Genomic DNA, 14,441 nt, shown 5'->3' with positions numbered 1-14,441 from the left:
GACAAACTCTGAAGAAGGTCATAGAAGAAGCCCATTTCTCCCACCCCCTCCCCATTCAAGATAAGACCTCTTGAATGGAAAACTGATGAATTTATAAAAGTGCTAACAAAAGATCCAGATAAAAAAAATAATTACATGGGACTGAGTGAACTGATGAGGATGATTATAATTTTTGTGATTTTCTGTTTGAATAATAAAAAAAAAAATCCCACAAGGACTCAGAGGCAAAAAATATACAAATCAATTTTCACTGCAAAGTAAAGGAGCTGTTACAGTGGAGGATTCCTGGACTGAATGTCAATATTATGACGTAGTGTGAGTGTGTTTCGTGTTTGGTAATTGCAATCATTGTTGCTTTTGTTGCGGTCATCCATTTACAATGCTTGGTGTCAATTTATTTATCCCTTGTAAAAATAAAATACTGTGTGTGTGTGGGGGGAATAAATAAATAAAAATTTTAAAAAGACCTCTAATACTGGGGACAGGGAGAAAGATGGACACACAAATGTAAAATCAGAGAGCACCTGCTGACAGGTTGTTGGGCAGAAAAAGCATCAGGCAGGCCAGGGGCTGATGGCAGGGCTGGAGGTGGCAGTCGTGAATCCCTAAGTGTGGACACACGTGGCCTAATCTTCAGCCCAGGCGTCCTCCTCTGAGCTGTAGCCCCCAGACCGGGCTTCGGTCCAGAAGAACCGAGGCTGAAGACTGGAGCCTCGGCGACTCTGCTGAGAGCGCAGGGCCGGGCAAACCCTGGGCGGGACCGTCCCTCCTCCAACTCCCTTCTGCGCCGACATCCTCTGACCCAGGAGGACAAAATGAGGGGCCCAGGAATCTGAGGCAGAAAATGAGAAGAGGCCAGTGATTAGGAAGATGCTGGAACATCCTCCGGGCCACCTCATTTGGTCCTGCCACCGCTCAGTGTCGTTGGTACTACCTCCTGTTCCAGATACTCAAAGGAGGGCAGCTTCTGCTCCAAAGCCGACATGAGTCCCCCGTGACCAGCATGCTGTGTGCAGCTGAAGGCCCTGAGCTGGGGTGCCGGGCGCATGGCTTTGGGAACCAGCAGACGGGCTGTTTCTGGATGTGGCTTTGCAGTGCTGAGACCTGGGGTTCGGAAGTCAGTGGGAACTGGGTGCGCGTGTCAGCTTCTCCTCCATTGCTGTATGACATTCGGCCGCTTGTTTGACCTCTCTCTGCCTTTACTTCCTGCTTGTTAAAATGTGAAATAGTAAACCTTCCCGGTAAGGTTTCCACAGGATGAAATAAGTGATGTGTGGGAAATTATTAGTATGGTGCCTCCTGACACCTATGAAGTTTTCAAAAAATGAGAGTCGCTGGCAAAAAAAAAATCTACAAGTAGAATTAAAGGGCCTGTGATATTGACATTTATCATGTGACAGGCACTGTGATTAAAGCATTTTATATTCCTTTACCATTTATTCCTCCCAAGGCCCCTGTGAGTGACTGACATCACCACCTTGCTTTGCAGTTTGGGAAATGGGAGTTACAGACATTTAGTGACTTGTTCAAGGTCATGCCATGAGTAAGAGGGATCGCACAACAAAAGATAACTGAGACCAAGTAAAGGGGGAGAGAAGAGAAGGAGAGAGGCCTGAGACCAGGGCCTGGGGGTCCTGAAGTGGTAGAGAGACTTGAGTGAAGAGATGTCATGGGACTCACCCGTCACCTCACAACACATACTTGACAGAACTGGAACTAGGACGTGAGTGTTTCCTTAGCTGCAAAACGAGGAGGTTGAACTAGGTGATCCCTAAGGCCCCTTTTTGACTTGAAAATTGTATGATGTAAATTAAACCCTGAGCTTCTGAGTGTATGTGTGGCAAGCAGAAGCCTCAGGGCGAGGTGGGGAGTTGGAGAGGAAGGAACAAAAGGAGGCCCCAGAGGGAGGCGTCTCCCTGCCCCAGAAAGAGCAGGCAGAGGAGAGGGACCCTTAACGGAGTTTCTCTGATCATGGTCAGTTGCTTGAATTGTGCAAATTAAAAATAGGAGATGTGTGTCTGTGTCTATAAATAGATTCCATAAGAGAGAGTGGAGATGGCCATCACAGACAGCCTCTGTGGAGCCTGGGGGGTTGGTGATGTCCTGGTCCCCGGCGTGTATTCATGTGTAGTTCAGAACCATTTGTTCTCCTTCCCTGTGTTCCTCGCATCGAAATAGATCCAAGAAGAGAAAAGCATTCGGAGCCCCGCAGGTCTAATCTTATGCAGGAAAACATAAAACCGCATCACACCAGGGCACAAAGGGAGTCCATGTTCACACTCAGAGTCTAAAACCGTGTAAACTCGTCCTGCGTCTTAACTTAGGATGTGACCTCAAGCGAGTTGACCCAGTCCCAGCTCCCTGGCTGCCCTCCTGGATCCTGAGAGCTTGTGTTTTCTAGAAGCCTCTTTGTACTATTAGTTAAATCCAGCACACGTGTTGAGCATCTATTGGATACCAGACATTGAGAGGCCCTAAGGATGCTGAAATGAACAAATAGCTGTCCTTGATTATGAAGACCCCTTCGCAGCCTAGTGGGTAAGAGAGACATAGATGACAACAGAACACTGTGAGAAGTGTTTTAACACAAATCCCGTCCATCCCCAAGCTTTGCTTGTTCTAACTCCTAAATGTCTCTCACACCTCTCCCTCTCTGCCCATCTCTCCTGCTACCACGCTTGTCCAAGGTACCACCACCTTCCTGCTGGGCAACATCCGAGCCAGTTCTCCCGTTCGCACTTCTGCCCTATTCCCAGTGTAATCTGTCCTTCCCCCAGCACCCATCACCATCACCATCATCACCATAATCATCATCACCATCATCCTCATCATCACCATCATTATCACCATCACCATCATCATATCACCACCATCATCATCATCACCATCATCACCATCACCATCACCATCATCACCATCATCATCATCCTCACCATCCTCACCATCACCATCATCACCATCATCACCATCATCACCATCCTCACTATCACCATCACCATCACCATCACCATCATCACCATCACCATCATCACCATCATCACCATCATCATCACTGTCATCATCATCCTCACCATCCTCACCATCACCATCATTATCACCATCATCATCATCCTCACCATCCTCACCATCACCATCATCACCATCATCAACATCACCATCATCACCATCATCACCATCATCATCACTGTCATCATCATCCTCACCATCCTCACCATCACCATCATTATCACCATCATCATCATCCTCACCATCCTCACCATCACCATCATCACCATCATCAACATCACCATCATCACCATCATCACCATCCTCACTATCACCATCACCATCATCATCACCATCATCATCATCACCATCCTCACCATCATCACCATCATCATCACCACCATCCTCACCATCACCATCATCACCATCATCACCATCATCATCACTGTCATCATCATCCTCACCATCCTCACCATCACCATCATTATCACCATCATCATCATCACCATCGTCATCATCATCATCACACATTTTAATGTCCCCCTATTTCTCTTATAAAAAAGATAAAAATCTTAGCATTTCCTCCAAGAGCCTATGAGTTCTTCCCCCCTGCCTAGGCAGCCTCAGCTTGTATGGTTTTACTCTTTTCACTTCAGCCACAGTCCCCCCAAGCTCACCCTGCTTCCTGTCTCTGCAAAGCCTTTGCATATGCTGATCCCTCTGCCCAGCTCTGCTCAGAGCAAATGCCTCACCCAGACCCACCGGCCAGGACAGACCCCCATCATGGGCTCCCCTGGTCTCTTGCACACCCACAGCTTCATCACACATTGATTCATGTGTCAATGATAATGTGTCAGTGTCACATGTGTCTCCTCTAGACACTAAGCTCCACAGTTAACATGAGGCAGGGACTTGTCTGTCCACTCTTCTACCACCAAAGTAATCCTAGGACACGTTAGGCACTCAGCTAATGTTTTAGAATGAATAAAGTACATCGTTATGCACAGGGAGCCCATACTCACCTCTAGGATGGGGAGAGGTGATGGAGGGAGGCTATTATATCTCAATTTCAGTTTTCCAGCATGAGTAGGAGTAGAACAGACAGAGGAGGGGAGAAGAAGAAGGCACATGAGCAGAGGACACAGCATAGATCAAAGTGTGGAATGATGAGTGAGTACAGGGCGCTTTGAGCATTGCAGAGAGGCTGACGTGGCTGGGCATGGCTAGTTGTCTTGAAAAGGGAAGGGAAGCAGTAGGCAAGCAATGAGAAATGGAGAGTTAAGCAGATGCATGGAACTGTCAATAAACGAGGAAGATATTTTCTGAGAACCCTATGCGATGGGAGGTTGCCTTCTCTCCTTAGTGCAAGAACATCTGGTTCTACCTCTCAGGAGCTGACAAACCTTGTTTGTTTGTTTGTTTAACAACATCTTTATAGGGTTATAATTCACTCACCAGAAAATTCATCCTTTTAAAGTGTACAATCCAGTCGCTTTTATAGATGCACAAGGTTGGAGAACAATCACTGCTGTCCAGTTCTGGAGGATCTTCATCACACCAAAAGAAACCCAGGCCCATTAACGGTCACTCCCTATTTGCCCCTCTCCCCAGCCTCTGGCAACTAATATACTTTCTGTCTCTATGGATTTGCCCCTTTTGAACATTTCATATAAGTAGAAACCATGTAATATGTCGCCTTTTGTGTTTAGTTTCTTCCACTTAATGTTTTCAAGGCTCACCCATGTTAAAGCATCAGTACTTTGTTTCTTTTTAGAGGTGAATTGTATTCCATTGTAAGGATGCGCTACATTTTGCTTATCCATTCGGCTGTTGATGACTGTTGGGGTTGTGTCCGATCTTTGTCTACTATGAAAAATGCTGTCATGAGCATTTGTGTAAAAGTTGTTGTGTGGACATGTTTTCATTCCTCCTGAGTATGTACCTAGGAGTTGAATTGGTGAGTCACATGATACCTCTATCTTTAATCTTCTGAGGATCTGCCAGACTGTCTTTTAAGGTGGCTGCACCACTTTACAATTCCACTAGCAATGCGTGAGGGTTCCAATTTCTCCACGTCCTCACTAACTCTTGTTATTATCTGTCTTTTTGATTATAGCCATTCTAGTGGATGTGAAGCGGAAACTCATTGTGTTTTGATTTGCATTTTCTTAATGAATAATGATGCTAAACATCTTTTCATGTACATACTGGCTATTTCTGTATCTTCATTGGATAAATGTCTATTCAGATCCCTTTGTCCACATTTTAATTGGGTTATTTGTATTTTTTTGTTGAGTTGCATGCGTTTTCATATATTTTAGATTTAGTTCCTTATCAGATATATCATTTGTAAAAATGTTCTCCCGTTCTGTGGGGATTTTTTCTTTCTCAATAGGGACATTTGAAGCACAAACTTTGCTTCAAATTGCACAGAACTAAAAGTTGTTAAAATTTCAATGCTGTACAGCTTATCTATTTCTTTTCTTTTGTTGCTTGTGCTTTTGGTGTCATGTCTAAGAAATCATTGCCTGATCCAAGATCACAAAGAGTCACACCTTTGTCTTCTTCTAAGATTTAGTTCTTACATTTAGGTATGTGATGCATTTTGAGTTGATTTTTTTATATGATGTGACGTAGGGGTTCAACTTGATTCTTCTTCCTGTGGATGTACAGTTACCCCAGCACCATCTGTTGAAAAGACTTTTCTTTCTTCATGGCATTGTTTTTGCTTCCTGTTGAAAATTAATTGGTCATAAAAGTATGGATATATTTCTGGACACTTAATTCTATTTAACTGATGTAGACGTCTACCCTTATGCTGACTTTTTAACAGGGAATATTTACTAGGGCTGTGTTAAGGATTAAAGGAAATAATGTATATAGAGCACTTAATACCAGCCTCAAGTAAATGAACACTAGCTATTTTGTTGTTGCTCCTGGTGGTGGTAGCACTTTGTTCCCAGGAGTAGCCCCCTTGAACTTGCACTGTGGCTAGAAGATCATTAACTCACAGAATTTAGACCAGAAGGGACCTGAAAATTCACAATCTAACTTCTTCACTCAAAACTAACCAAATAAACAATCAGACGCCATCACCACCACACACACATACACACACACACTCACACAAATACACATACACACACAACACATACACATACAAACACAACACACACGCCCCAAAGCCAGAGGGCTTAACTGGTTTACAAAAGATCACACAGCTATGGAGAAACCAAGATTCGAACCTATGACTCCTGACATTTGGTGTAATGCCTTTTGCACCATAAAATAATACTTAGTATGGAAAATACGGCACGACCAAGCCTAGCATGCATACTGTCGTTCCCCAATTAGCCTTAACTCTAGTTTATGAAATAAGCTTCCTTGTTAAAACACAAAACAAAAGGTAATCCTAGAATAAAACAATGAGTCTTTAAAAGTCTTTACTGTATTTTTTTTTTTTTAAAGAAGATGTTGGGGGTAGGAGTTTATTAATTAATTACTTTATTTTTGCTGTGTTGGGTCTTCTTTTCTGTGCGAGGGCTTTCTCTAGTTGTGGCAAGCGGGGGCCACTCTTCATCACGGTGCCCGGGCCTCTCACTATCGCGGCCTCTCTTGTTGTGGAGCACAGGCTCCAGATGCGCGGGCTCAGTAGTTGTGGCTCACGGGCCTAGTTGCTCCATGGCATGTGGGATCCTCCCAGACCAGGGCTCGAACCCGTGTCCCCTGCATTAGCAGGCAGATTCTCAACCACTGCGCCACCAGGGAAGCCCTTTACTGTATTTTTTTAATAAACAAGCCTTGAGTGTTTAAAAATGTAGTAGAAAGCAGTTCATATTTATATTAGTTTTCTCATGGTCTCTTAACATATTGTTATTCTCTGGGGATAATAATGATAATAATGTGAAAACAACAATAATAACTATTTAAATCTCTTTAAAATCATTATCTCTAATCTCACATCCCTTTGTGGCAAATATTTTTACGCCCATTTTATGGTAGAGGAAGCTTAAGGGCTTAATCACACAGAAAGTAGTTGGAAAAAAAAATGGTATTCAGACTTTAGCCTCTATGACTCCAAATTATAAGATTCTCTTTTCTGTTTGTTTTAACTGTGCCATTCAGTCTTAAATAAAACACTTAAAACGTGACTGTCAAACACTGTGCCTGGACAGAGACAGGGTATAGTTGCAATGGGTGGAATTACTGCCCTTGAAATAAGAGGGCATGGTGCTGAAGTTTTTACCCTGTTCTTTCTAGAAACAGAAACAGAGGCCCCTAAAAGAAAATAGGTAAGGAAGAGCCAGGTAATTTCTTTATATAAACATGTGCGATTTGCCCTACGCCTTCACTTGGGTTTGATAGCTCAGATTAAGAGGCAGAAATTAACAATTAGTTATCAAATATTTACTTTTTACTCTGGAATTGTCCCAGCTATCCAAGGCAAACGTCATTTATGAGTGCTGACTTAAAATGGAAGGAATTGAGATTTAGAAAATGAGCAGTTAGGCACAGATTAGCCATTTATCAGATTCTAAATGGCATGTATATTAACAATCATAGATAAACACGAACAATAACAGATACCATTTATTACGTACTTACTTATTTCCAGGCTCTGCACTAGCATGCTATACACATTTGCACTTAATTCTTATAACAACTTAGATCAATTCTGTCATCTTCATTCTACAAATGAAGAACCAGAGCTCAGAGGGGCTAAGCCAGCGTTGCCCAGGGTTACACAAGTCTCCTGGACTCTGGAACCTAAGCCGTGGTGCACGGCCTCTCGTACACTGTTTCAACCTTGTCATATCAGCTTTGTGTAGGGTGGTGCTGGTATGTCCAGAGTTCAGTCCCCAATTACCTTTGCACAAAGAAACATTTCTCTTTTAGAAAAGATTTTCCTATCTCAGGCTTGCTCTCTCACAAGTATACAATAACGTGTATACACAGTCTTGATAATAGGCACTTATTCATATAATACATTTTTATTAAACACCTATGTGCCAAGCATAGTTCAGTACACTGGGAGTATAGTGGTTTTTAAAGCTTATAGTCCAGTGCCAGAGAGACTTTAAACAAATAATCATACAAGTGTCTATAAAAGCACAAAAGTATATAAGAATTCTTGAAGACAATTTAAAGGTTGAGAAGAGACTGTAAGAAGAGGACATGAATTTGATGGGTGGGAGAGGACCGGGGTCATCAGCGAAGACTTCTCTGAGGAAATAATATTAAAACTGAACCCAGAAGGAAACAAATACGAAAAGAATAAGGTGGAGAGTATTTCAGGGAGAGGAAAGGGCAAATGTCAAAGGTCTAGAGTGGCGAACACTTGCCAGATTGCAACACACACACTTTAAAAACTTACACATAAATGCACTACATTTGGGGGGAAGGATGCTACTTCATGTCAGGCTTGGTGTTATATAATAGGAATACAAGGATAAATAGAGCAGGACTTCCCTGGTGGCACAGTAGTTAAGAATCCACCTGCCAACACAGGGGACATGGGTTTGAGCCCTGGTCCGGGAAGATCCCACATGCTGCAGAGCAACTAAAGCCGTGCGCCACAACTACTGAGCCTGCGCTCTGGAGCCCGTGAGCAACAATTACTGAGCCTGCATGCCACAACTGCTGAAGCCCATGCGCCTAGAGCCCGTGCTCCACAACAAGAGAAGCCACTGCAAGGAGAAGCCCAAGTACCGCAATGAAGAGTGGCCCCCGCTCACCGCAATTAGAGAAAGCCCACGTGCAGCAATGAAAACCCAATGCAGCCCAAAAGTAAATAAATTAAAAGGTTTTTTAAAAAAGGGGTAAATATGGCAGATCCCGTCCATGGAATAGCTCAATTTTAAAGATAAATGGTATGATGAAGACATAAACAAGAATTCCTTGGGAGTGGAAGAAGGAAGAGTGAAGGCGTCATAAACGAGGTCTTATTCAAGTTGAGTATTGAAGGGTGAGCAGCTCATAGGGCACACTAGTGGGAGTGTTTCTGCAGCAGAAGGAATACGATGTGTAAAGGCATGGGCAAGAGAGAACGATGTAGCCCCAGAGAGAGATGTGGGACTCCTTGTCAGAGGAGGGGCTGGCGCTGAGGCTATGGCCAAGCTGGGAATGGTTTTGTAGATCCTGTGCAGAAGTTTGGGCTTCACAGTCTCAGCCAGGGGCAAAGGTTGAGGGTGTTAGGCAGAAGCAAAATATTTAAGATGTAACTGGGGGGGTATATGGGGTCTGAGTTATGAAATGGTGGTGGGTAGAGAAATGAGGAGACTTGTAATATTCCGAGGAAGAGACGATGAGCTTCTCAACTAAGCCAGTGGCAGTGAGATTGGAGAGGAAGGGCCATGGGTAAGACACACTGGTATGTTTAAGAGCCCTCGGCCATGCTGAGGGTCAAGAGAACGTGTAAGTACCTCATGGCAACCCCGAGCCCAAAGAGACCTTCCTTCCTCAAGACACTGATTGCAATCTGATAAAACTGTGTTTGTCTGTCTCTCTGTATGTGTATGGAGAGACAATATTTTATCTATGTCTATATCTATATCTGTATAGGTATAGATGTGTATCTATATGTCTATATCTATCTATCGATCGATCAGTCGATCAATCTACCTATCCATCCATCCATCTAAAATGACTACACTCTGGGACTTCCCTAGTGGTCCAGTGGTAAAGAATCTGCTTTCCAATGCAGGGGACGCGGTTTCGATCCCTGGTCAGGGAACTAAGATCCCACATGCCACGGGACAACTAAGCCCGTGTGTCACAACTACTGAGCCCACACTCTGGAGCCAGCGCACCACAACTAGAAAGAAGCCCACACAGCACAACTAGAAAGAAGCCTGTGTGCCACAACGAAAGAGCCCACATGCCACAACGAAGATCCCGCATGTCACAGCTAAGACCCGACACAGCCAAAAATAAAATAAATAAATAAATAAAATAAAATATACTTAAAAAAAAATAAAATAAAATGACCACAATCTGAAGTCCTTGTAGTTGTGCAGTGATCAATCTGCCCAGCCATGTTAGGACACATTATAGCCCACCACTGTCAATGAGAAGATAACCAGATGCATGCGTGACCTGCAGGGGAGGGTCCCCAGTGTCTGTAGATGCGACTGGGAACACACTGTGCTATTTGTAATCCTTTAATTAGACTCTTGTGGGTCCTGCCATTTTCTTTAAGTAATTTCAGCATTTCTGGTAAGATTGTTATACATGTTTCATGTTTATCTGTATATTCATAAACACTAGCGATAGATAGATGATAGGTAGGTAGATAGATAATAGATAGGTAGATAGATGATAGATAGATAGATAGATAGACTCATTTGCCACAGATATGTGTCTGAAAATTGAACAAAGCTCTCTTGTCAAAATACGTAGAAGCATTTAAATTTATTTCCAAGTGCTCCTTTGTTCAAAGGTTATCACAGAAACAAGGGGAGGATCATGATGCTATTGCCAAATTCAAATCAGATTTAAATGAATTACAAGTGTTGAGTACCCCCCTTGGCAAGCTCAGCGCGGGAGAAACCAGGATGACTGTGCCGCCCCACACTCAGCGGCAGGCGCTGCGCTGGGGAAGCCGGCTGACCAGTGGCACCGCCGTGAGGGAAGATGCAGGAGGGAGGACCTTCGAAGCAGAGGAGACAGAAAATGCAAATACAAATATCGTGTTTAGGGCATTGATGGGAGGTTAAACAAAGAGGCGATATAATATAATGGAAAGAATTCTGCCCTTTACTGACCACGTGACTTTTGGCAGTTTACTTAACCCTCCCCATGCCTCAGTTTCTTCATTTTTAATAGTGAGAATATTTGTTCTGTTTATCTCATAATTTGTGAAGAATCCATGAGATAATGCATGTGTAAGGAAGTTGAAAGTCATCAAGTCATATGTTAATAAGTAATACATATTATTACCTATTACACACTAATAATGATGTCATAATTGAGAACAGAAAGAACTTTCCTTTCTCCCACGTCACTCTCTGTGTTTCCTGTCTTACTGGCGACCCTCACCTTTGACACTGTCCTTACCTTTCCTCCTTGGGGAAAGTGACAGAGGACAGTGTGGGCCTGCAGAAGATGGAGGGGTTCAGTGCCTGAGGCTTGGTGAAACGTTTGCATCAACCTTCACTATCCCCCTCCAGGAAACTCCCTCCTAACGGGGGTAAATCACCTGGGGAATGAGGATGTCCCTCAAATATCTATAGAATTTTACAAATATCTCCTAATCCAGGACCTTTTAAACTATCCGATGAGACGTAACATACATGGAACTGATAGCCCTGAATCGGGAGCCGTATTGAGCAATCTGTCCCTGGGCGTCAAAGCTGCAATGTCCTAAATTCTCCTCCACTGACCAGCTATGCCCCCAACCCTCCCACCGCAGCTGTGTCCACCTTACAAACAGAGAGACTCTTGGGTCTAGAGAAAGAGAGCTTCAGATGGCCTAACACATCTGGCTAAAGCAGACATTATTCTGAGAATATTCTGGGAGGTTCACTGAAGTTGTTGCTTTATAAAAAAGTGAGAAAAAGTATTGACATTTCTAAGCCCGGAACAATTTTTTAACAAGCTGGAAAATACTGAAAAACGAGTAGTACAGTTTTCTCAAGAGAATGCAGTGTAGTTAGAAAGTACACTATTTTTTCCCACTGTGTATTTCGGTAAAATATGTGCAAAGAAATTTCAGGCCAATTCCTAATGCAGAAATAATCCCAAATGGGCAGATTTATAAGCCAGGTAATTTTTATTTATTTGCTCATGTGGATTCCCTTAAGATCGCAAGTGTTCTCCATGTTACTTACGGCTTCTCCTTGAAAAGACTTTCCTCTAAGATCTCAGCAGCATAAAACTCCAGACTGCAGAGTTGTCTGAATCAAGCATCAGTCCCAATTCTCCTCTGCCACTGACTCAGGGTAGTTTGGAATCCACTAGCACTCTACCTGTTTGGTAATTAACAATTCATAATTAAACTGGCAGTTGGAATAAATCAGCATAACTATAAGCTTGGAGCCTCCTCTCTCTGTTGTCCACCCTTCCTTTTGTTTTGAGAATCTGAAAGAAAATTGAGAAGAAAGTTTTAGGTATCAGAAATCCTCCGTTAAAAGCTTTGCCCTCCTTAGTTTTGGGATGTGTTCGATCTGTTCTTTGGATCTTTCTTTCAAAGAGGAATTAAGCAGGTACCCTTGTCAGCCTTGTGCCAGACACTGAGGAAAAGAGAGGTGGGTGTCTTTCCATCCTTTTCCTCCAGCAGCTCACTCTCTAGGTGAAGAGACAGGCATAAAATATCAGCTGTAAGTACAGCACGTTCAGTCCCCGCCCCAGGTGGGGAGGTGGGAGATTCTCTTTACAGGATTTGGGGAGAGGTTAGGGAAAACTGCAAAGGGGAGGTGACCTTTGATGTCCCTTGAAAGATGAGCCGTGTCTTTTCAGGTAGGAAGTGAAAAGAAGAAGAAGAAAAGCAAAGTTTTGGAAGGGCCTGTGCCTCTGCCGTGTTCCCAGGGGAGCTGGGTCCAGAGTGTTCAGTGAGCGGCCTTAGTGAGGACGCTGCCAGGAAGAGGCTTGTCGCTGGGTTGGGGTTAGACGCAGAGGGCTCAGGTCAGGGAAAATAGGCTTGTGCGAAGCCTGGGGGGCACGGTGAGCTAAGGGAGCAAGTAGCGGGGCTAACAGTTTGATGAGATTATTGCCCGAAAAGATCACTCTGGTCACGTGGAGGGGGCAGGTTGGAGGATCCAAAATTGGAAAGAGACCAGGTGGGATGGTCCAGGTGGGAGGTTGTTGCAGTTGACCATGTGGAAATTGGAGAGAAACCCAACTAGGTTGAGGGCGATGAGAAGTAAGATTAGAGAAGGAATCTAGGTATTTTCCGATGCCCAGCTTCAAATTGAATTAAAAATCAGGCCTGGAGGTAGGACAAGGTAGACAGCAAGACCAGGGGTCACGTCAGCCTTTGTGATGCTGACAGGTAAATGGACGTGGACCTGGCCCATGAGAGGACAACAGTCTCTTCTGAAAGATGACATCATTGCTGTTGTCATCCTTGTCACCACTGTCATCTTAGCAGCTACCAGGGATTGCTTCCTTTCCACCAGGTGCCCTGGTCAGCCATGGTTTAATTGAAACCTCATAACATGAGTTTAGCTACTGCTATCATCTGTTTCACAGGTGAGGAAAACAAAGCCCGAAGAGATGAAGACAATTCACCTTGCCCAGATCACTCAGCAGGTGAGGAGCTGGGCTCCAGAGCTCTGCTCCTAACTACTCGGACATGATACCATTACAAATAAATTGTACAATGTGATCTTAGCGTAACAGTAGTAGCCGGGGCTACGATCACTGGTGGAGTCTAGGGGAGAAAGCAATTAATGCTGAGTGGGAGAGTCAGTGAAAATTCAACCGAGTTGTAAAGGATACATTTTAAGGAAGGAGCAAGAATTTCCAGGAAAAGAAATGTGATTTCCAGGAGGAGAAATGTGAAAGAAAATAATTCCCGGACCGCACAACCTGTGTGAGGTCAAAGAATTCAATAGTCTGGAGTGCTCAGGAAATGGTAACTAATCCAGTGCGGTTGAGGCTTTGTGAATGAGTCGTTGGAAACAAAGGCTGAGCTGGGGATTACGTGTGTGGTTCCTGCATAAGCCAGGGCTTCCACTAAGAGGAATGAACACACGGGTCCGATAGGAACTCTTAGAAAACTTTGTATTTTCCCTTTGGTTCTGCTTTTCCATCAACCATCAGTAATGCCTGTCTCTTCAGTTACTGTTTCCCCAGCACCCCACACACACACCTGCATCCTGGTACATCCAGACATTATGTAGAGCTGCTTCCATGAGTGCCCTATACATGTTGTGTTAATGGTCACATCCTTGGCGAGTCAAGCATAAAACTCTAAAATTTATTATTGAGAATAATATTTATTTTTCAAAACATGCTGTATGAATATTTATAGGCTAACACCTCCTTTTGTGCCAAGAATCGTTCTCATATATTTCTTTTCCCCTCTGTCTCCTTACAGTTCCTCCCCAGATCATGAATATCTCCTCAGACGTCACCGTGAATGAGGGGAGTAGTGTGACCCTGCTGTGTCTTGCTATCGGCAGACCTGAACCAACGGTGACATGGAGACACCTGTCAGTCAAGGGTAAGTCATTTACTTGGAGGAAGTTTTCAGAGTTGGTATATTGAAGACTTGCTTCTAATGCACAACAAAAGTTCAAGACTCAGAAAGCAATGCTGTATTTGTAACACAGTGATGGAAGAACAAATAGATTACATGCATCAGTCACCGGGTATTCCGTTCTAAAGAAGGGTTTGTAGAGAACATTTACTGAGTTATTTTCTCTGTCCTTTTTATGACCTTAGAAGACTTGTGTTTTCCCAACTATGAAGGACAGAGATGCCATAAGAATAACTTCCAACAAAGATACTAATAT

At 43.6% G+C, this 14,441-nt stretch overlaps 1 protein-coding gene across 4 annotated transcripts in view; it reads left to right on the top strand.

The window, feature by feature from the left end:
- The window catches only part of OPCML (opioid binding protein/cell adhesion molecule like), a 506,338-nt gene that overhangs the window by 379,888 nt on the left and 112,009 nt on the right, over nt 1–14,441 (top strand). For all 4 annotated transcript variants that reach the window (XR_013829582.1, XM_079930641.1, XM_079930639.1 and 1 more), the window contains exon 3: nt 14,024–14,149. Coding sequence is in view for 3 of the 4 variants with exons in the window: in XM_079930641.1 (XP_079786767.1) it covers nt 14,024–14,149 (126 nt within the window). In the remaining variant the exon portion in view is untranslated. The remainder of the gene's footprint in view (nt 1–14,023; nt 14,150–14,441) is intronic.

Source organism: Stenella coeruleoalba (genome assembly GCF_951394435.1).
Source record: "Stenella coeruleoalba genome assembly, chromosome: 8".
NCBI lineage: Eukaryota > Metazoa > Chordata > Mammalia > Artiodactyla > Delphinidae > Stenella > Stenella coeruleoalba.
This window is presented reverse-complemented; position numbering and strand designations above follow the sequence as displayed.